Source organism: Gallus gallus, chromosome 2, assembly GCF_016699485.2.
Source record: "Gallus gallus isolate bGalGal1 chromosome 2, bGalGal1.mat.broiler.GRCg7b, whole genome shotgun sequence".
NCBI classification, from domain to species: domain Eukaryota; kingdom Metazoa; phylum Chordata; class Aves; order Galliformes; family Phasianidae; genus Gallus; species Gallus gallus.
In genome coordinates this window covers 30,975,420-30,996,548 of record NC_052533.1, presented here as the reverse complement: position 1 = coordinate 30,996,548, position 21,129 = coordinate 30,975,420, and the positions used below count along the sequence as shown (strand labels likewise).

Below are 21,129 nucleotides of genomic sequence, written 5' to 3'. Positions count from 1 at the left end.
CACTAGGCTCTGAAGACCGCACCAAAGCATTCCTACGTTTCACAAAAGGTCTTTCCCCCAGGTTCACAGAGGGAAATACAAAAGGACCCTTTACTACGTCATTTTACTTTCACTAACTTACTGGGATTTAAAAGCCCCACTCAAAAAAAGGAATAAAGCCTGAGAAAATACACTGCTGAAACGTTTACACCTGTGAGCTCATCGCTGCAAAGACTGAAGAGATTCAAGGAAAAGTTAAGTCAGAAGAAAGCATTCCAACTCCTGGCTCCAACACAACATTGTTTATTGAAAGTGTCACAAAACAACAACTAAGACATATAACTTCAGAATAAACTCGAGTCCGAACCATGTAACATGTCTGCGGGTGGTGGTTTCAGAGGTATCTTTCCTAGCGTGAACCTTTTGGCTGCAAACTGCCGCAACTCTTCAGCTGTTAATTCACTCCTTGGTGTATATAACCGGTCTGGTCTGATACCGTCTCGGACTGCAGAAGGCGCGGACGTTACGTTATGTCCAGAGGCACCGGCAGTCTGTGCAGCCGAAGCACTGCTTGCACCTGACTGGGAAGTTCCTGTCGCTGCACTGGGAATTGCAGAAACTGGCAGCGGAGCGGTGCTTGAAGAGTTTGCAGCAGCAGAACTTCCAGGGAGAGGAGCGGTGCTTGAAGAGTTTGCAGCAGCAGAACTTCCAGGGAGCAGAGCGGTGCTTGAAGAGTTTGCAGCAGCAGAACTCCCAGGGAGAGGAGCAGTGCTTGAAGAGTTTGCAGCAGCAGAACTCCCAGGGAGAGGAGCAGTGCTTGAAGAGTTTGCAGCAGCAGAACTTCCAGGGAGCAGAGCGGTGCTTGAAGAGTTTGCAGCAGCAGAACTCCCAGGGAGAGGAGCGGTGCTTGAAGAGTTTGCAGCAGCAGAACTCCCAGGGAGAGGAGCAGTGCTTGAAGAGTTTGCAGCAGCAGAACTTCCAGGGAGCAGAGCGGTGCTTGAAGAGTTTGCAGCAGCAGAACTCCCAGGGAGAGGAGCAGTGCTTGAAGAGTTTGCAGCAGCAGAACTTCCAGGGAGCAGAGCGGTGCATGAAGAGTTTGCAGCAGCAGAACTTCCAGAGCCTGAAAGCCCAGAAGTTCCACAACCACCGGTTGCTCCAGGAGCGTTAAGTGACGAGGGGGCTGCAGATGGGGCTGAAGAATTGCCAGAGCCAACAGGATTGGGAACGCTGGGCGAGGACGTCACCCCAAGCGTAGGAGGATTGGAGGCAGCAGCAGAGCTCCCAACAGCCGCAGCGTTTCCAGGTGGGACACTGGGATTGGCCTTAAAGGAGAAACTGGCAGCACCGCTGCTGCTGCTCACAGGAAAGCCTGCAATTATGAAATGGATAAGAACGGTCAGAATGGGCACACCTGTGATACTGCAACGCTGCTGCACTTCAATCCTGCTGAACAAAACTTAGCAACGCCTGTTTAAGTGCTGGCTCTTTATGCAGAAGCTTACCTGGGAACCCAGTGCTTGGGGCTTGCTGTCCTGCGAAGCCAAGGGAAGGCAGAGGTTGAGTGACTGCATTCTTGGTCGGAGATTGCTGAAAAAATTCCAAATACGTCCATGAAAACTACATGCCAACACGGGCAAGTCTCTTTCAATCCACTCTTAAAGCAAAAACATGCGTGTGCCACCCAATTTAACCTAACCCCGAGAAACTTAATTGGACACTGACCACCAGCAATTGCAGCTATAGAAAAATGCTCTCAGGCTATTCTCTGTCAAACACCCTAGCACCATCAATCTGACGACTGATGGGCAAAAAGGAATTGGAATGACCTAAACCTCATGCAGCTCTCATCCCCTTCTCAGCTCTCTGTCTGTTGCACAACCATCGGCTGTGCTGAACTCTGAACCCCACCTCCTCACCTTCACAACCAAACTGAGCAAGAGGTCCAATCACGCTACTGCAACTTCAATGCACTTCATGCAGACGCCACCTCAATCGACTTACGCCATCTCCCTGATCACTCAGTGTTGGCCTCAACTGTTCTGCTGTGCTATCACGTCTTAGACGTGGTTACATTAACAGCCTTTACAACTGAAACCAATGTTGGTGACAGCAAGGCAGCTTAATGAGCACTGTCTCAATGTGAATCCTAAGGAAAACCTTCACTCCAGGCTTATGGAAAAGCAACATCAGGAACACAAATGCTTTACCTTTCCTCAACACTTACCATCGCTGCTTTTCCCGAGCCATTTAAAGCCTTCAGCTCCTGCAGCCTCTTTCTCCACTGCTGCACTAACTGATTGACAGAGTTGATCTAGGCATGGGAAAACACAAACATGCTCTCACTAAGGGTGTTTGGTTTTGCTTTTGTCTTGCTCTGTTTTGTGTTGGTTTTGAAAAACGAGCAACTAGAGTGATCTGACCAGCTGAAAGACAATTCCAGGCTGGACACGTCAGGTTTTGCCCCACTTGATCAACAGAAGGTCAGTTGTTTCAAATACTTACGTAGTAGCCAGTGTTGTTGTTTGCACTGCAGTTATAATACTCCAGACGCACCTCCTCAGCCGAGAACTCTCCAAAGCCTGCAGGGAGGCAACCAATCAAACATGCTCCAAAGGAAATACAACCAGAAGACAAAATTGCCCTCTAGAGCTATACAAGAAACTGCCCTCGCTACACCACCTGGGAGAACCCGCTTCGACTTGGAGACACAAAAAGGACTCCCGGATGAACTTCCAAGGTGCCAACACACCAAAGGAACACCATCACCCAGTGCCCCTACCTGCTGCATCACAAGGCAAGGCATCACCTTGCAAACGGTCCCATCGAGGCAAAGCAGTGTGGACAAGTATAGAAATGCATTCTAAGCAGTAGCAGCACTCAGCAACGCTAACAACCAGGCTACCTACCTGGAACATTAGGCTTGCCTGTCTCAGGAGAGTAACACGAAAACATCCACTGTCCAGAAGATTCCCACGTTGCCATGTCTTCCGCTATAACGTCACTAGAAAACAGAACAGAACAACAAAAGAAGAAATCACACGGTCAGAAGCAGAAACTTTGCCAAAGGCAAAGTCCAACTCAAGTAGACAAAGCCATTCCAATTCATTCCATAGGGCGCTGCGCAGGGGCAACAACTGAACTATTCCGTTATCTGTCAAAGACACGACAGTCACTGTGCTGGACACACAGATGTCCCACTAAGCATTTCACCTTATCCTTGAACCGCAACAACATCACATCAGGTCTTGAAGAGAAACCAAACCCCAGGGATTCCTATGGGTCTCCCCACACGGCCCAGCTTCCACCCTCCGGATCGCATCCTCTCCATTAAGCACAGGACGCCTGTAAGCACTTCAGCAGCCCATTGCAAGCGCTTTCCAGGGGACAGGGGCATCACTTACAGAAGGCTCTGCTGTCCATCTCTCTGGCCATCAGCAGGCTGTGCACTGCTTAACGCAGAGAATGCGTTCTGCGAGAGGACCGCACCGTTGTTGCCCGCTGGTCCAAAACCGGAGGCACCAGAGAGTCCTCCTCCATCACCGCTGCCACCCGATGTGCTGTTTGCAATCACAGGAGGCTGCGTAACGGCTGCGGGAGTGCCCGATCCTCCTCCACCTCCTGCTGTGTGCTGGAAAACGGCTGGCTGGATAAGGTTTGTGTTTGTCTGGGTAGAAGCACCCATTCCTCCTCCTCCTCCAGCTCCTGCCGTGTGCTGGAGCATGGCTGGCTGGGTAAGGTTTGTGTTTGTCTGGGTAGAAGCACCCATTCCTCCTCCTCCTCCAGCTCCTGCCGTGTGCTGGAGCATGGCTGGCTGGGTAAGGTTTGTGTTTGTCTGGGTAGAAGCACCCATTCCTCCTCCTCCTCCAGCTCCTGCCGTGTGCTGGAGCATGGCTGGCTGGGTAAGGTTTGTGTTTGTCTGGGTAGAAGCACCCATTCCTCCTCCTCCTCCACCTCCTGCCGTGTGCTGGAACATGGCTGGCCTGATAAGGTTTTTGTTTCTCTGGGTAGTGGTACCCATTCCTCCTCCAGCTCCTCCTCCACCTGCTGCCGTGTGCTGGAACATGGCTGGCTGGATAAGGTTGGTGTTTGTCTGGGTAGAAGCACCCATTCCTCCTCCTCCTCCACCTCCTGCCGTGTGCTGGAACATGGCTGGCCTGATAAGGTTGGTGTTTCTCTGGGTGGCAGCACCCATTCCTCCTCCTCCTCCACCGCCATTCTGCTGGAACACAAAATGCTCTCAGGCTATTCTCTGTCAAACACCCTAGCACCATCAATCTGACGACTGATGGGCAAAAAGGAATTGGAGTGACCAAAACCTCATGCAGCTCTCATCCCCTTCTCAGCCTGCTCTCTGTCTGTTGCACAACCATCGGCTGTGCTGAACTCTGAACCCCACCTCCTCACCTTCACAACCAAACTGAGCAAGAGGTCCAATCACGCTACTGCAACTTCAATGCACTTCATGCAGACGCCACCTAAATCGACTTACGCCATCTCCCTGATCACTCAGTGTTGGCCTCAACTGTTCTGCTGTGCTATCACGTCTTAGACGTGGTTACATTAACAGCCTTTACAACTGAAACCAATGTTGGTGACAGCAAGGCAGCTTAATGAGCACTGTCTAAATGTGAATCCTAAGGAAAACCTTCACTCCAGGTTTATGGAAAAGCAACATCAGGAACACAAATGCTTTACCTTTCCTCAACACTTACCATCGCTGCTTTTCCCGAGCCATTTAAAGCCTTCAGCTCCTGCAGCCTCTTTCTCCACTGCTGCACTAACTGATTGACAGAGTTGATCTAGGCATGGGAAAACACAAACATGCTCTCACTAAGGGTGTTTGGTTTTGCTTTTGTCTTGCTCTGTTTTGTGTTGGTTTTGAAAAACGAGCAACTAGAGTGATCTGACCAGCTGAAAGACAATTCCAGGCTGGACACGTCAGGTTTTGCCCCACTTGATCAACAGAAGGTCAGTTGTTTCAAATACTTACGTAGTAGCCAGTGTTGTTGTTTGCACTGCAGTTATAATACTCCAGACGCACCTCCTCAGCCGAGAACTCTCCAAAGCCTGCAGGGAGGCAACCAATCAAACATGCTCCAAAGGAAATACAACCAGAAGACAAAATTGCCCTCTAGAGCTATACAAGAAACTGCCCTCGCTACACCACCTGGGAGAACCCGCTTCGACTTGGAGACACAAAAAGGACTCCCGGATGAACTTCCAAGGTGCCAACACACCAAAGGAACACCATCACCCAGTGCCCCTACCTGCTGCATCACAAGGCAAGGCATCACCTTGCAAACGGTCCCATCGAGGCAAAGCAGTGTGGACAAGTATAGAAATGCATTCTAAGCAGTAGCAGCACTCAGCAACGCTAACAACCAGGCTACCTACCTGGAACATTAGGCTTGCCTGTCTCAGGAGAGTAACACGAAAACATCCACTGTCCAGAAGATTCCCACGTTGCCATGTCTTCCGCTATAACGTCACTAGAAAACAGAACAGAACAACAAAAGAAGAAATCACACGGTCAGAAGCAGAAACTTTGCCAAAAGCAAAGTCCAACTCAAGTAGACAAAGCCATTCCAATTCATTCCATAGGGCGCTGCGCAGGGGCAACAACTGAACTATTCCGTTATCTGTCAAAGACACGACAGTCACTGTGCTGGACACACAGATGTCCCACTAAGCATTTCACCTTATCCTTGAACCGCAACAACATCACATCAGGTCTTGAAGAGAAACCAAACCCCAGGGCTTCCTATGGGTCTCCCCACACGGCCCAGCTTCCACCCTCCGGATCGCATCCTCTCCATTAAGCACAGGACGCCTGTAAGCACTTCAGCAGCCCATTGCAAGCGCTTTCCAGGGGACAGGGGCATCACTTACAGAAGGCTCTGCTGTCCATCTCTCTGGCCATCAGCAGGCTGTGCACTGCTTAACGCAGAGAATGCGTTCTGCGAGAGGACCGCACCGTTGTTGCCCGCTGGTCCAAAACCGGAGGCACCAGAGAGTCCTCCTCCATCACCGCTGCCACCCGATGTGCTGTTTGCAATCACAGGAGGCTGCGTAACGGCTGCGGGAGTGCCCGATCCTCCTCCACCTCCTGCTGTGTGCTGGAAAACGGCTGGCTGGATAAGGTTTGTGTTTGTCTGGGTAGAAGCACCCATTCCTCCTCCTCCTCCAGCTCCTGCCGTGTGCTGGAGCATGGCTGGCTGGGTAAGGTTTGTGTTTGTCTGGGTAGAAGCACCCATTCCTCCTCCTCCTCCAGCTCCTGCCGTGTGCTGGAGCATGGCTGGCTGGGTAAGGTTTGTGTTTGTCTGGGTAGAAGCACCCATTCCTCCTCCTCCTCCAGCTCCTGCCGTGTGCTGGAGCATGGCTGGCTGGGTAAGGTTTGTGTTTGTCTGGGTAGAAGCACCCATTCCTCCTCCTCCTCCAGCTCCTGCCGTGTGCTGGAGCATGGCTGGCTGGGTAAGGTTTGTGTTTGTCTGGGTAGAAGCACCCATTCCTCCTCCTCCTCCACCTCCTGCCGTGTGCTGGAACATGGCTGGCCTGATAAGGTTTTTGTTTCTCTGGGTAGTGGTACCCATTCCTCCTCCAGCTCCTCCTCCACCTGCTGCCGTGTGCTGGAACATGGCTGGCTGGATAAGGTTGGTGTTTGTCTGGCTAGAAGCACCCATTCCTCCTCCTGTTCCTCCTCCTCCTGCCGTGTGCTGGAACATGGCTGGCCTGATAAGGTTGGTGTTTCTCTGGGTGGCAGCACCCATTCCTCCTCCTCCTCCACCGCCATTCTGCTGGAACACAAAATGCTCTCAGGCTATTCTCTGTCAAACACCCTAGCACCATCAATCTGACGACTGATGGGCAAAAAGGAATTGGAGTGACCAAAACCTCATGCAGCTCTCATCCCCTTCTCAGCCTGCTCTCTGTCTCTTGCACAACCATCGGCTGTGCTGAACTCTGAACCCCACCTCCTCACCTTCACAACCAAACTGAGCAAGAGGTCCAATCACGCTACTGCAACTTCAATGCACTTCATGCAGACGCCACCTCAATCGACTTACGCCATCTCCCTGATCACTCAGTGTTGGCCTCAACTGTTCTGCTGTGCTATCACGTCTTAGACGTGGTTACATTAACAGCCTTTACAACTGAAACCAATGTTGGTGACAGCAAGGCAGCTTAATGAGCACTGTCTAAATGTGAATCCTAAGGAAAACCTTCACTCCAGGCTTATGGAAAAGCAACATCAGGAACACAAATGCTTTACCTTTCCTCAACACTTACCATCGCTGCTTTTCCCGAGCCATTTAAAGCCTTCAGCTCCTGCAGCCTCTTTCTCCACTGCTGCACTAACTGATTGACAGAGTTGATCTAGGCATGGGAAAACACAAACATGCTCTCACTAAGGGTGTTTGGTTTTGCTTTTGTCTTGCTCTGTTTTGTGTTGGTTTTGAAAAACGAGCAACTAGAGTGATCTGACCAGCTGAAAGACAATTCCAGGCTGGACACGTCAGGTTTTGCACCACTTGATCAACAGAAGGTCAGTTGTTTCAAATACTTACGTAGTAGCCAGTGTTGTTGTTTGCACTGCAGTTATAATACTCCAGACGCACCTCCTCAGCCGAGAACTCTCCAAAGCCTGCAGGGAGGCAACCAATCAAACATGCTCCAAAGGAAATACAACCAGAAGACAAAATTGCCCTCTAGAGCTATACAAGAAACTGCCCTCGCTACACCACCTGGGAGAACCCGCTTCGATTGGAGACACAAAAAGGACTCCCGGATGAACTTCCAAGGTGCCAACACACCAAAGGAACATCATCACCCACTGCCCCTACCTGCTGCATCACAAGGCAAGGCATCACCTTGCAAACGGTCCCATCGAGGCAAAGCAGTGTGGACAAGTATAGAAATGCATTCTAAGCAGTAGCAGCACTCAGCAACGCTAACAACCAGGTTACCTACCTGGAACATTAGGCTTGCCTTTCTCAGGAGAGTAACACGAAAACATCCACTGTCCAGAAGATTCCCACGTTGCCATGTCTTTTGCTATACGGTCACTAGAAAACAGAACAGAACAACAAAAGAAGAAATCACACGGTCAGAAGCAGAAACTTTGCCAAAGGCAAAGTCCAACTCAAGTAGACAAAGCCATTCCAATTCATTCCATAGGGCGCTGCGCAGGGGCAACAACTGAACTATTCCGTTATCTGTCAAAGCCACGACAGTCACTGTGCTGGACACACAGATGTCCCACTAAGCATTTCACCCTATCATCGAACCGCAACAACATCACATCAGGTCTTGAAGAGAAACCAAACCCCAGGGCTTCCTATGGGTCTCCCCACACGGCCCAGCTTCCACCCTCCGGATCGCATCCTCTCCATTAAGCATAGGACGCCTGTAAGCACTTCAGCAGCCCATTGCAAGCGCTTTCCAGGGGACAGGGGCATCACTTACAGAAGGCTCTGCTGTCCATCTCTCTGGCCATCAGCAGGCTGTGCACTGCTTAACGCAGAGAATGCGTTCTGCGAGAGGACCGCACCGTTGTTGCCCGCTGGTCCAAAACCGGAGGCACCAGAGAGTCCTCCTCCATCACCGCTGCCACCCGATGTGCTGTTTGCAATCACAGGAGGCTGCGTAACGGCTGCGGGAGTGCCCGATCCTCCTCCACCTCCTGCTGTGTGCTGGAAAACGGCTGGCTGGATAAGGTTTGTGTTTGTCTGGGTAGAAGCACCCATTCCTCCTCCTCCTCCAGCTCCTGCCGTGTGCTGGAGCATGGCTGGCTGGGTAAGGTTTGTGTTTGTCTGGGTAGAAGCACCCATTCCTCCTCCTCCTCCAGCTCCTGCCGTGTGCTGGAGCATGGCTGGCTGGGTAAGGTTTGTGTTTGTCTGGGTAGAAGCACCCATTCCTCCTCCTCCTCCACCTCCTGCCGTGTGCTGGAGCATGGCTGGCTGGGTAAGGTTTGTGTTTGTCTGGGTAGAAGCACCCATTCCTCCTCCTCCTCCAGCTCCTGCCGTGTGCTGGAGCATGGCTGGCTGGGTAAGGTTTGTGTTTGTCTGGGTAGAAGCACCCATTCCTCCTCCTCCTCCACCTCCTGCCGTGTGCTGGAACATGGCTGGCCTGATAAGGTTTTTGTTTCTCTGGGTAGTGGTACCCATTCCTCCTCCAGCTCCTCCTCCACCTGCTGCCGTGTGCTGGAACATGGCTGGCTGGATAAGGTTGGTGTTTGTCTGGCTAGAAGCACCCATTCCTCCTCCTGTTCCTCCTCCTCCTGCTCCTGCTCCTCCTCCTGCCGTGTGTTGGAACATGGCTGGCCTGATAAGGTTTGTGTTTCTCTGGGTGGCAGCACCCATTCCTCCTCCTCCTCCACCGCCATTCTGCTGGAACACAAAATGCTCTCAGGCTATTCTCTGTCAAACACCCTAGCACCATCAATCCGACGACTGATGGGCAAAAAGGAATTGGAGTGACCAAAACCTCATGCAGCTCTCATCCCCTTCTCAGCCTGCTCTCTGTCTCTTGCACAACCATCGGCTGTGCTGAACTCTGAACCCCACCTCCTCACCTTCACAACCAAACTGAGCAAGAGGTCCAATCACGCTACTGCAACTTCAATGCACTTCATGCAGACGCCACCTCAATCGACTTACGCCATCTCCCTGATCACTCAGTGTTGGCCTCAACTGTTCTGCTGTGCTATCACGTCTTAGACGTGGTTACATTAACAGCCTTTACAACTGAAACCAATGTTGGTGACAGCAAGGCAGCTTAATGAGCACTGTCTAAATGTGAATCCTAAGGAAAACCTTCACTCCAGGCTTATGGAAAAGCAACATCAGGAACACAAATGCTTTACCTTTCCTCAACACTTACCATCGCTGCTTTTCCCGAGCCATTTAAAGCCTTCAGCTCCTGCAGCCTCTTTCTCCACTGCTGCACTAACTGATTGACAGAGTTGATCTAGGCATGGGAAAACACAAACATGCTCTCACTAAGGGTGTTTGGTTTTGCTTTTGTCTTGCTCTGTTTTGTGTTGGTTTTGAAAAACGAGCAACTAGAGTGATCTGACCAGCTGAAAGACAATTCCAGGCTGGACACGTCAGGTTTTGCCCCACTTGATCAACAGAAGGTCAGTTGTTTCAAATACTTACGTAGTAGCCAGTGTTGTTGTTTGCACTGCAGTTATAATACTCCAGACGCACCTCCTCAGCCGAGAACTCTCCAAAGCCTGCAGGGAGGCAACCAATCAAACATGCTCCAAAGGAAATACAACCAGAAGACAAAATTGCCCTCTAGAGCTATACAAGAAACTGCCCTCGCTACACCACCTGGGAGAACCCACTTGGACTTGGAGACACAAAAAGGACTCCCGGATGAACTTCCAAGGTGCCAACACACCAAAGGAACACCATCACCCACTGCCCCTACCTGCTGCATCACAAGGCAGGGCATCACCTTGCAAACGGTCCCATCGAGGCAAAGCAGTGTGGACAAGTATAGCAATGCATTCTAAGCAGTAGCAGCACTCAGCAACGCTAACAACCAGGTTACCTACCTGGAACATTAGGCTTGCCTTTCTCAGGAGAGTAACACGAAAACATCCACTGTCCAGAAGATTCCCACGTTGCCATGTCTTTTGCTATACGGTCACTAGAAAACAGAACAGAACAACAAAAGAAGAAATCACACGGTCAGAAGCAGAAACTTTGCCAAAGGCAAAGTCCAACTCAAGTAGACAAAAGCCATTCCAATTCATTCCATAGGGCGCTGCGCAGGGGCAACAACTGAACTATTCCGTTATCTGTCAAAGCCACGACAGTCACTGTGCTGGACACACAGATGTCCCACTAAGCATTTCACCCTATCATCGAACCGCAACAACATCACATCAGGTCTTGAAGACAAACCAAACCCCAGGGCTTCCTATGGGTCTCCCCACACGGCCCAGCTTCCACCCTCCGGATCGCATCCTCTCCATTAAGCACAGGACGCCTGTAAGCACTTCAGCAGCCCATTGCAAGCGCTTTCCAGGGGACAGGGGCATCACTTACAGAAGGCTCTGCTGTCCATCTCTCTGGCCATCAGCAGGCTGTGCACTGCTTAACGCAGAGAATGCGTTCTGTGAGAGGACCGCACCGTTGTTGCCCGCTGGTCCAAAACCGGAGGCACCAGAGAGTCCTCCTCCATCACCGCTGCCACCCGATGTGCTGTTTGCAATCACAGGAGGCTGCGTAACGGCTGCGGGAGCGCCCGATCCTCCTCCACCTCCTGCCGTGTGCTGGAAAACGGCTGGCTGGATAATGTTTGTGTTTGTCTGGGTAGTGGTACCCATTCCTCCTCCAGCGCCTCCTCCACCTGCTGCCGTGTGCTGGAACATGGCTGGCTGGATAAGGTTTGTGTTTGTCTGGGTAGAAGCACCCATTCCTCCTCCTCCTCCAGCTCCTGCCGTGTGCTGGAGCATGGCTGGCTGGGTAAGGTTTGTGTTTGTCTGGGTAGAAGCACCCATTCCTCCTCCTCCTCCAGCTCCTGCCGTGTGCTGGAGCATGGCTGGCTGGGTAAGGTTTGTGTTTGTCTGGGTAGAAGCACCCATTCCTCCTCCTCCTCCAGCTCCTGCCGTGTGCTGGAGCATGGCTGGCTGGGTAAGGTTGGTGTTTGTCTGGGTAGAAGCACCCATTCCTCCTCCTCCTCCACCTCCTGCCGTGTGCTGGAACATGGCTGGCCTGATAAGGTTTTTGTTTCTCTGGGTAGTGGTACCCATTCCTCCTCCAGCTCCTCCTCCACCTGCTGCCGTGTGCTGGAACATGGCTGGCTGGATAAGGTTGGTGTTTGTCTGGCTAGAAGCACCCATTCCTCCTCCTGTTCCTCCTCCTCCTGCTCCTGCTCCTCCTCCTGCCGTGTGTTGGAACATGGCTGGCCTGATAAGGTTGGTGTTTCTCTGGGTAGCAGCACCCATTCCTCCTCCTCCTCCACCGCCATTCTGCTGGAACACAAAATGCTCTCAGGCTATTCTCTGTCAAACACCCTAGCACCATCAATCTGACGACTGATGGGCAAAAAGGAATTGGAGTGACCAAAACCTCATGCAGCTCTCATCCCCTTCTCAGCCTGCTCTCTGTCTCTTGCACAACCATCGGCTGTGCTGAACTCTGAACCCCACCTCCTCACCTTCACAACCAAACTGAGCAAGAGGTCCAATCACGCTACTGCAACTTCAATGCACTTCATGCAGACGCCACCTCAATCGACTTACGCCATCTCCCTGATCACTCAGTGTTGGCCTCAACTGTTCTGCTGTGCTATCACGTCTTAGACGTGGTTACATTAACAGCCTTTACAACTGAAACCAATGTTGGTGACAGCAAGGCAGCTTAATGAGCACTGTCTAAATGTGAATCCTAAGGAAAACCTTCACTCCAGGCTTATGGAAAAGCAACATCAGGAACACAAATGCTTTACCTTTCCTCAACACTTACCATCGCTGCTTTTCCCGAGCCATTTAAAGCCTTCAGCTCCTGCAGCCTCTTTCTCCACTGCTGCACTAACTGATTGACAGAGTTGATCTAGGCATGGGAAAACACAAACATGCTCTCACTAAGGGTGTTTGGTTTTGCTTTTGTCTTGCTCTGTTTTGTGTTGGTTTTGAAAAACGAGCAACTAGAGTGATCTGACCAGCTGAAAGACAATTCCAGGCTGGACACGTCAGGTTTTGCCCCACTTGATCAGTTGTGGTCAAATACTTACGTCAGTTGTTTCAAATACTTACGTAGTAGCCAGTGTTGTTGTTTGCACTGCAGTTATAATACTCCAGACGCACCTCCTCAGCCGAGAACTCTCCAAAGCCTGCAGGGAGGCAACCAATCAAACATGCTCCAAAGGAAATACAACCAGAAGACAAAATTGCCCTCTAGAGCTATACAAGAAACTGCCCTCGCTACACCACCTGGGAGAACCCGCTTCGACTTGGAGACACAAAAAGGACTCCCGGATGAACTTCCAAGGTGCCAACACACCAAAGGAACATCATCACCCAGTGCCCCTACCTGCTGCATCACAAGGCAGGGCATCACCTTGCAAACGGTCCCATCGAGGCAAAGCAGTGTGGACAAGTATAGAAATGCATTCTAAGCAGTAGCAGCACTCAGCAACGCTAACAACCAGGTTACCTACCTGGAACATTAGGCTTGCCTGTCTCAGGAGAGTAACACGAAAACATCCACTGTCCAGAAGATTCCCACGTTGCCATGTCTTCCGCTATAACGTCACTAGAAAACAGAACAGAACAACAAAAGAAGAAATCACACGGTCAGAAGCAGAAACTTTGCCAAAAGCAAAGTCCAACTCAAGTAGACAAAGCCATTCCAATTCATTCCATAGGGCGCTGCGCAGGGGCAACAACTGAACTATTCCGTTATCTGTCAAAGACACGACAGTCACTGTGCTGGACACACAGATGTCCCACTAAGCATTTCACCCTATCATCGAACCGCAAGGACATCACATCAGGTCTTGAAGAGAAACCAAACCCCAGGGCTTCCTATGGGTCTCCCCACACGGCCCAGCTTCCACCCTCCGGATCGCGTCCTCTCCATTAAGCATAGGACGCCTGTAAGCACTTCAGCAGCCCATTGCAAGCGCTTTCCAGGGGACAGGGGCATCACTTACAGAAGGCTCTGCTGTCCATCTCTCTGGCCATCAGCAGGCTGTGCACTGCTTAACGCAGAGAATGCGTTCTGCGAGAGGACCGCACCGTTGTTGCCCGCTGGTCCAAAACCGGAGGCACCAGAGAGTCCTCCTCCATCACCGCTGCCACCCGATGTGCTGTTTGCAATCACAGGAGGCTGCGTAACGGCTGCGGGAGCGCCCGATCCTCCTCCACCTCCTGCCGTGTGCTGGAAAACGGCTGGCTGGATAATGTTTGTGTTTGTCTGGGTAGTGGTACCCATTCCTCCTCCAGCGCCTCCTCCACCTGCTGCCGTGTGCTGGAACATGGCTGGCTGGATAAGGTTTGTGTTTGTCTGGGTAGAAGCACCCATTCCTCCTCCTCCTCCAGCTCCTGCCGTGTGCTGGAGCATGGCTGGCTGGGTAAGGTTGGTGTTTGTCTGGGTAGAAGCACCCATTCCTCCTCCTCCTCCAGCTCCTGCCGTGTGCTGGAGCATGGCTGGCTGGGTAAGGTTTGTGTTTGTCTGGGTAGAAGCACCCATTCCTCCTCCTCCTCCACCTCCTGCCGTGTGCTGGAACATGGCTGGCCTGATAAGGTTTTTGTTTCTCTGGGTAGTGGTACCCATTCCTCCTCCAGCTCCTCCTCCACCTGCTGCCGTGTGCTGGAACATGGCTGGCTGGATAAGGTTTGTGTTTGTCTGGGTAGAAGCACCCATTCCTCCTCCTCCTCCAGCTCCTGCCGTGTGCTGGAGCATGGCTGGCTGGGTAAGGTTTGTGTTTGTCTGGGTAGAAGCACCCATTCCTCCTCCTCCTCCAGCTCCTGCCGTGTGCTGGAGCATGGCTGGCTGGGTAAGGTTTGTGTTTGTCTGGGTAGAAGCACCCATTCCTCCTCCTCCTCCACCTCCTGCCGTGTGCTGGAACATGGCTGGCCTGATAAGGTTTTTGTTTCTCTGGGTAGTGGTACCCATTCCTCCTCCAGCTCCTCCTCCACCTGCTGCCGTGTGCTGGAACATGGCCGGCTGGATAAGGTTGGTGTTTGTCTGGCTAGAAGCACCCATTCCTCCTCCTGTTCCTCCTCCTCCTGCTCCTGCTCCTCCTCCTGCCGTGTGTTGGAACATGGCTGGCCTGATAAGGTTGGTGTTTCTCTGGGTAGCAGCACCCATTCCTCCTCCTCCTCCACCGCCATTCTGCTGGAACACAAAATGCTCTCAGGCTATTCTCTGTCAAACACCCTAGCACCATCAATCTGACGACTGATGGGCAAAAAGGAATTGGAGTGACCAAAACCTCATGCAGCTCTCATCCCCTTCTCAGCCTGCTCTCTGTCTCTTGCACAACCATCGGCTGTGCTGAACTCTGAACCCCACCTCCTCACCTTCACAACCAAACTGAGCAAGAGGTCCAATCACGCTACTGCAACTTCAATGCACTTCATGCAGACGCCACCTCAATCGACTTACGCCATCTCCCTGATCACTCAGTGTTGGCCTCAACTGTTCTGCTGTGCTATCACGTCTTAGACGTGGTTACATTAACAGCCTTTACAACTGAAACCAATGTTGGTGACAGCAAGGCAGCTTAATGAGCACTGTCTAAATGTGAATCCTAAGGAAAACCTTCACTCCAGGCTTATGGAAAAGCAACATCAGGAACACAAATGCTTTACCTTTCCTCAACACTTACCATCGCTGCTTTTCCCGAGCCATTTAAAGCCTTCAGCTCCTGCAGCCTCTTTCTCCACTGCTGCACTAACTGATTGACAGAGTTGATCTAGGCATGGGAAAACACAAACATGCTCTCACTAAGGGTGTTTGGTTTTGCTTTTGTCTTGCTCTGTTTTGTGTTGGTTTTGAAAAACGAGCAACTAGAGTGATCTGACCAGCTGAAAGACAATTCCAGGCTGGACACGTCAGGTTTTGCCCCACTTGATCAACAGAAGGTCAGTTGTTTCAAATACTTACGTAGTAGCCAGTGTTGTTGTTTGCACTGCAGTTATAATACTCCAGACGCACCTCCTCAGCCGAGAACTCTCCAAAGCCTGCAGGGAGGCAACCAATCAAACATGCTCCAAAGGAAATACAACCAGAAGACAAAATTGCCCTCTAGAGCTATACAAGAAACTGCCCTCGCTACACCACCTGGGAGAACCCGCTTCGACTTGGAGACACAAAAAGGACTCCCGGATGAACTTCCAAGGTGCCAACACACCAAAGGAACACCATCACCCAGTGCCCCTACCTGCTGCATCACAAGGCAAGGCATCACCTTGCAAACGGTCCCATCGAGGCAAAGCAGTGTGGACAAGTATAGAAATGCATTCTAAGCAGTAGCAGCACTCAGCAACGCTAACAACCAGGTTACCTACCTGGAACATTAGGCTTGCCTTTCTCAGGAGAGTAACACGAAAACATCCACTGTCCAGAAGATTCCCACGTTGCCATGTCTTTTGCTATACGGTCACTAGAAAACAGAACAGAACAACAAAAGAAGAAATCACACGGTCAGAAGCAGAAACTTTGCCAAAGGCAAAGTCCAACTCAAGTAGACAAAGCCATTCCAATTCATTCCATAGGGCGCTGCGCAGGGGCAACAACTGAACTATTCCGTTATCTGTCAAAGACACGACAGTCACTGTGCTGGACACACAGATGTCCCACTAAGCATTTCACCTTATCCTTGAACCGCAACAACATCACATCAGGTCTTGAAGACAAACCAAACCCCAGGGCTTCCTATGGGTCTCCCCACACGGCCCAGCTTCCACCCTCCGGATCGCATCCTCTCCATTAAGCATAGGACGCCTGTAAGCACTTCAGCAGCCCATTGCAAGCGCTTTCCAGGGGACAGGGGCATCACTTACAGAAGGCTCTGCTGTCCATCTCTCTGGCCATCAGCAGGCTGTGCACTGCTTAACGCAGAGAATGCGTTCTGCGAGAGGACCGCACCGTTGTTGCCCGCTGGTCCAAAACCGGAGGCACCAGAGAGTCCTCCTCCATCACCGCTGCCACCCGATGTGCTGTTTGCAATCACAGGAGGCTGCGTAACGGCTGCGGGAGCGCCCGATCCTCCTCCACCTCCTGCTGTGTGCTGGAAAACGGCTGGCTGGATAATGTTTGTGTTTGTCTGGGTAGAAGCACCCATTCCTCCTCCAGCGCCTCCTCCACCTGCTGCCGTGTGCTGGAACATGGCTGGCTGGGTAAGGTTTGTGTTTGTCTGGGTAGAAGCACCCATTCCTCCTCCTCCTCCACCTCCTGCCGTGTGCTGGAGCATGGCTGGCTGGGTAAGGTTTGTGTTTGTCTGGGTAGAAGCACCCATTCCTCCTCCTCCTCCAGCTCCTGCCGTGTGCTGGGAGCATGGCTGGCTGGGTAAGGTTGGTGTTTGTCTGGGTAGAAGCACCCATTCCTCCTCCTCCTCCACCTCCTGCCGTGTGCTGGAACATGGCTGGCCTGATAAGGTTTTTGTTTCTCTGGGTAGTGGTACCCATTCCTCCTCCAGCTCCTCCTCCACCTGCTGCCGTGTGCTGGAACATGGCTGGCTGGATAAGGTTGGTGTTTGTCTGGCTAGAAGCACCCATTCCTCCTCCTGTTCCTCCTCCTCCTGCTCCTGCTCCTCCTCCTGCCGTGTGTTGGAACATGGCTGGCCTGATAAGGTTTGTGTTTCTCTGGGTAGCAGCACCCATTCCTCCTCCTCCTCCACCGCCATTCTGCTGGAACACAAAATGCTCTCAGGCTATTCTCTGTCAAACACCCTAGCACCATCAATCTGACGACTGATGGGCAAAAAGGAATTGGAGTGACCAAAACCTCATGCAGCTCTCATCCCCTTCTCAGCCTGCTCTCTGTCTCTTGCACAACCATCGGCTGTGCTGAACTCTGAACCCCACCTCCTCACCTTCACAACCAAACTGAGCAAGAGGTCCAATCACGCTACTGCAACTTCAATGCACTTCATGCAGACGCCACCTCAATCGACTTACGCCATCTCCCTGATCACTCAGTGTTGGCCTCAACTGTTCTGCTGTGCTATCACGTCTTAGACGTGGTTACATTAACAGCCTTTACAACTGAAACCAATGTTGGTGACAGCAAGGCAGCTTAATGAGCACTGTCTCAATGTGAATCCTAAGGAAAACCTTCACTCCAGGCTTATGGAAAAGCAACATCAGGAACACAAATGCTTTACCTTTCCTCAACACTTACCATCGCTGCTTTTCCCGAGCCATTTAAAGCCTTCAGCTCCTGCAGCCTCTTTCTCCACTGCTGCACTAACTGATTGACAGAGTTGATCTAGGCATGGGAAAACACAAACATGCTCTCACTAAGGGTGTTTGGTTTTGCTTTTGTCTTGCTCTGTTTTGTGTTGGTTTTGAAAAACGAGCAACTAGAGTGATCTGACCAGCTGAAAGACAATTCCAGGCTGGACACGTCAGGTTTTGCCCCACTTGATCAACAGAAGGTCAGTTGTTTCAAATACTTACGTAGTAGCCAGTGTTGTTGTTTGCACTGCAGTTATAATACTCCAGACGCACCTCCTCAGCCGAGAACTCTCCAAAGCCTGCAGGGAGGCAACCAATCAAACATGCTCCAAAGGAAATACAACCAGAAGACAAAATTGCCCTCTAGAGCTATACAAGAAACTGCCCTCGCTACACCACCTGGGAGAACCCGCTTCAACTTGGAGACACAAAAAGGACTCCCGGATGAACTTCCAAGGTGCCAACACACCAAAGGAACATCATCACCCAGTGCCCCTACCTGCTGCATCACAAGGCAGGGCATCACCTTGCAAACGGTCCCATCGAGGCAAAGCAGTGTGGACAAGTATAGAAATGCATTCTAAGCAGTAGCAGCACTCAGCAACGCTAACAACCAGGTTACCTACCTGGAACATTAGGCTTGCCTTTCTCAGGAGAGTAACACGAAAACATCCACTGTCCAGAAGATTCCCACGTTGCCATGTCTTTTGCTATACGGTCACTAGAAAACAGAACAGAACAACAAAAGAAGAAATCACACGGTCAGAAGCAGAAACTTTGCCAAAGGCAAAGTCCAACTCAAGTAGACAAAGCCATTCCAATTCATTCCATAGGGCGCTGCGCAGGGGCAACAACTGAACTATTCCGTTATCTGTCAAAGACACGACAGTCACTGTGCTGGACACACAGATGTCCCACTAAGCATTTCACCTTATCCTTGAACCGCAACAACATCACATCAGGTCTTGAAGACAAACCAAACCCCAGGGCTTCCTATGGGTCTCCCCACACGGCCCAGCTTCCACCCTCCGGATCGCGTCCTCGCCATTAAGCACAGGACGCCTGTAAGCACTTCAGCAGCCCATTGCAAGCGCTTTCCAGGGGACAGGGGCATCACTTACAGAAGGCTCTGCTGTCCATCTCTCTGGCCATCAGCAGGCTGTGCACTGCTTAACGCAGAGAATGCGTTCTGCGAGAGGACCGCACCGTTGTTGCCCGCTGGTCCAAAACCGGAGGCACCAGAGAGTCCTCCTCCATCACCGCTGCCACCCGATGTGCTGTTTGCAATCACAGGAGGCTGCGTAACGGCTGCGGGAGCGCCCGATCCCTCCTCCACCTCCTGCTGTGTGCTGGAAAACGGCTGGCTGGATAAGGTTTGTGTTTGTCTGGGTAGAAGCACCCATTCCTCCTCCAGCGCCTCCTCCACCTGCTGCCGTGTGCTGGAACATGGCTGGCTGGATAAGGTTTGTGTTTGTCTGGGTAGAAGCACCCATTCCTCCTCCTCCTCCAGCTCCTGCCGTGTGCTGGAGCATGGCTGGCTGGGTAAGGTTTGTGTTTGTCTGGGTAGAAGCACCCATTCCTCCTCCTCCTCCAGCTCCTGCCGTGTGCTGGAGCATGGCTGGCTGGGTAAGGTTTGTGTTTGTCTGGGTAGAAGCACCCATTCCTCCTCCTCCTCCAGCTCCTGCCGTGTGCTGGAGCATGGCTGGCTGGGTAAGGTTTGTGTTTGTCTGGGTAGAAGCACCCATTCCTCCTCCTCCTCCACCTCCTGCCGTGTGCTGGAACATGGCTGGCCTGATAAGGTTTTTGTTTCTCTGGGTAGTGGTACCCATTCCTCCTCCAGCTCCTCCTCCACCTGCTGCCGTGTGCTGGAACATGGCTGGCTGGATAAGGTTGGTGTTTGTCTGGCTAGAAGCACCCATTCCTCCTCCTGTTCCTCCTCCTCCTGCTCCTGCTCCTCCTCCTGCCGTGTGTTGGAACATGGCTGGCCTGATAAGGTTTGTGTTTCTCTGGGTAGCAGCACCCATTCCTCCTCCTCCTCCACCGCCATTCTGCTGGAACACAAAATGCTCTCAGGCTATTCTCTGTCAAACACCCTAGCACCATCAATCTGACGACTGATGGGCAAAAAGGAATTGGAGTGACCAAAACCTCATGCAGCTCTCATCCCCTTCTCAGCCTGCTCTCTGTCTCTTGCACAACCATCGGCTGTGCTGAACTCTGAACCCCACCTCCTCACCTTCACAACCAAACTGAGCAAGAGGTCCAATCACGCTACTGCAACTTCAATGCACTTCATGCAGACGCCACCTCAATCGACTTACGCCATCTCCCTGATCACTCAGTGTTGGCCTCAACTGTTCTGCTGTGCTATCACGTCTTAGACGTGGTTACATTAACAGCCTTTACAACTGAAACCAATGTTGGTGACAGCAAGGCAGCTTAATGAGCACTGTCTAAATGTGAATCCTAAGGAAAACCTTCACTCCAGGCTTATGGAAAAGCAACATCAGGAACACAAATGCTTTACCTTTCCTCAACACTTACCATCGCTGCTTTTCCCGAGCCATTTAAAGCCTTCAGCTCCTGCAGCCTCTTTCTCCACTGCTGCACTAACTGATTGACAGAGTTGATCTAGGCATGGGAAAACACAAACATGCTCTCACTAAGGGTGTTTGGTTTTGCTTTTGTCTTGCTCTGTTTTGTGTTGGTTTTGAAAAACGAGCAACTAGAGTGATCTGACCAGCTGAAAGACAATTCCAGGCTGGACACGTCAGGTTTTGCCCCACTTGATCAACAGAAGGTCAGTTGTTTCAAATACTTACGTAGTAGCCAGTGTTGTTGTTTGCACTGCAGTTATAATACTCCAGACGCACCTCCTCAGCCGAGAAACTCTCCAAAGCCTGCAGGGAGGCAACCAATCAAACATGCTCCAAAGGAAATACAACCAGAAGACAAAATTGCCCTCTAGAGCTATACAAGAAACTGCCCTCGCTACACCACCTGGGAGAACCCGCTTCGACTTGGAGACACAAAAAGGACTCCCGGATGAACTTCCAAGGTTGCCAACACACCAAAGGAACATCATCACCCAGTGCCCCTACCTGCTGCATCACAAGGCAGGGCATCACCTTGCAAACGGTCCCATCGAGGCAAAGCAGTGTGGACAAGTATAGAAATGCATTCTAAGCAGTAGCAGCACTCAGCAACGCTAACAACCAGGTTACCTACCT

At 51.5% G+C, this 21,129-nt stretch overlaps 3 protein-coding genes and 1 long non-coding RNA gene across 5 annotated transcripts; all 4 read right to left on the bottom strand.

The window, feature by feature from the left end:
• Positions 1-433: 433 nt before the first annotated feature.
• Positions 434-6,168, bottom strand: LOC107052549 (nucleoporin NUP42-like). The gene is made up of 9 exons (XM_046937483.1): positions 5,869-6,168; positions 5,374-5,468; positions 4,970-5,046; positions 4,692-4,778; positions 4,032-4,198; positions 2,886-2,980; positions 2,482-2,558; positions 2,204-2,290; positions 434-484 (listed from the first exon to the last, which is right to left on the bottom strand). The coding sequence occupies exons 1-9, from the start codon at positions 6,147-6,149 to the stop codon at positions 434-436; spliced, it is 1,017 nt and encodes a 338-aa protein (XP_046793439.1). The 5' UTR covers positions 6,150-6,168.
• Positions 6,169-6,497: 329 nt separating this feature from the next.
• On the bottom strand, positions 6,498-8,742 carry LOC124418319 (nucleoporin NUP42-like; the record flags this gene model as incomplete). The annotated part of the gene is made up of 5 exons (XM_046937917.1): positions 8,443-8,742; positions 7,948-8,042; positions 7,545-7,621; positions 7,267-7,353; positions 6,498-6,773 (listed from the first exon to the last, which is right to left on the bottom strand). Coding segments are annotated over exons 1-5 (816 nt in total), but the record flags the coding sequence as incomplete, so codon positions are not given.
• Positions 8,743-11,671: 2,929 nt separating this feature from the next.
• On the bottom strand, positions 11,672-16,833 carry LOC124418318 (nucleoporin NUP42-like; the record flags this gene model as incomplete). Its single annotated transcript, XM_046937915.1, has 5 exons — positions 16,505-16,833; positions 13,153-13,247; positions 12,749-12,825; positions 12,459-12,545; positions 11,672-11,965 (listed from the first exon to the last, which is right to left on the bottom strand). Coding segments are annotated over exons 1-5 (879 nt in total), but the record flags the coding sequence as incomplete, so codon positions are not given.
• A 2,823-nt stretch (positions 16,834-19,656) lies between these two features.
• Positions 19,657-20,754, bottom strand: LOC107052551. Of its 2 annotated transcripts, none has more exons than XR_005858017.2 (3): positions 20,722-20,754; positions 20,444-20,530; positions 19,657-19,950 (listed from the first exon to the last, which is right to left on the bottom strand). It is a non-coding gene; the product is annotated as an uncharacterized LOC107052551 (long non-coding RNA). The 2 variants fall into 2 exon arrangements; XR_005858018.2 differs by having other exon boundaries at positions 19,657-19,947.
• Between the last annotated feature and the right edge of the window lie 375 nt (positions 20,755-21,129).

Excerpts from the sequence above, each read along its gene's own strand:
- LOC107052549 (XM_046937483.1), bottom strand. The coding sequence starts at position 6,149 with ATGGGTGCTTCTACCCAGACAAACACAAACCTTATCCAGCCAGCCGTT. Across the intron at positions 4,199-4,691 it reads GCTCGGGAAAAGCAGCGATG|CAGAATGGCGGTGGAGGAGG; the intron begins GTAAGTGTTGAG and ends TTTGTGTTCCAG. Across the intron at positions 2,559-2,885 it reads AGGCAAGCCTAATGTTCCAG|GCTTTGGAGAGTTCTCGGCT; the intron begins GTAGGTAGCCTG and ends GCCTCCCTGCAG.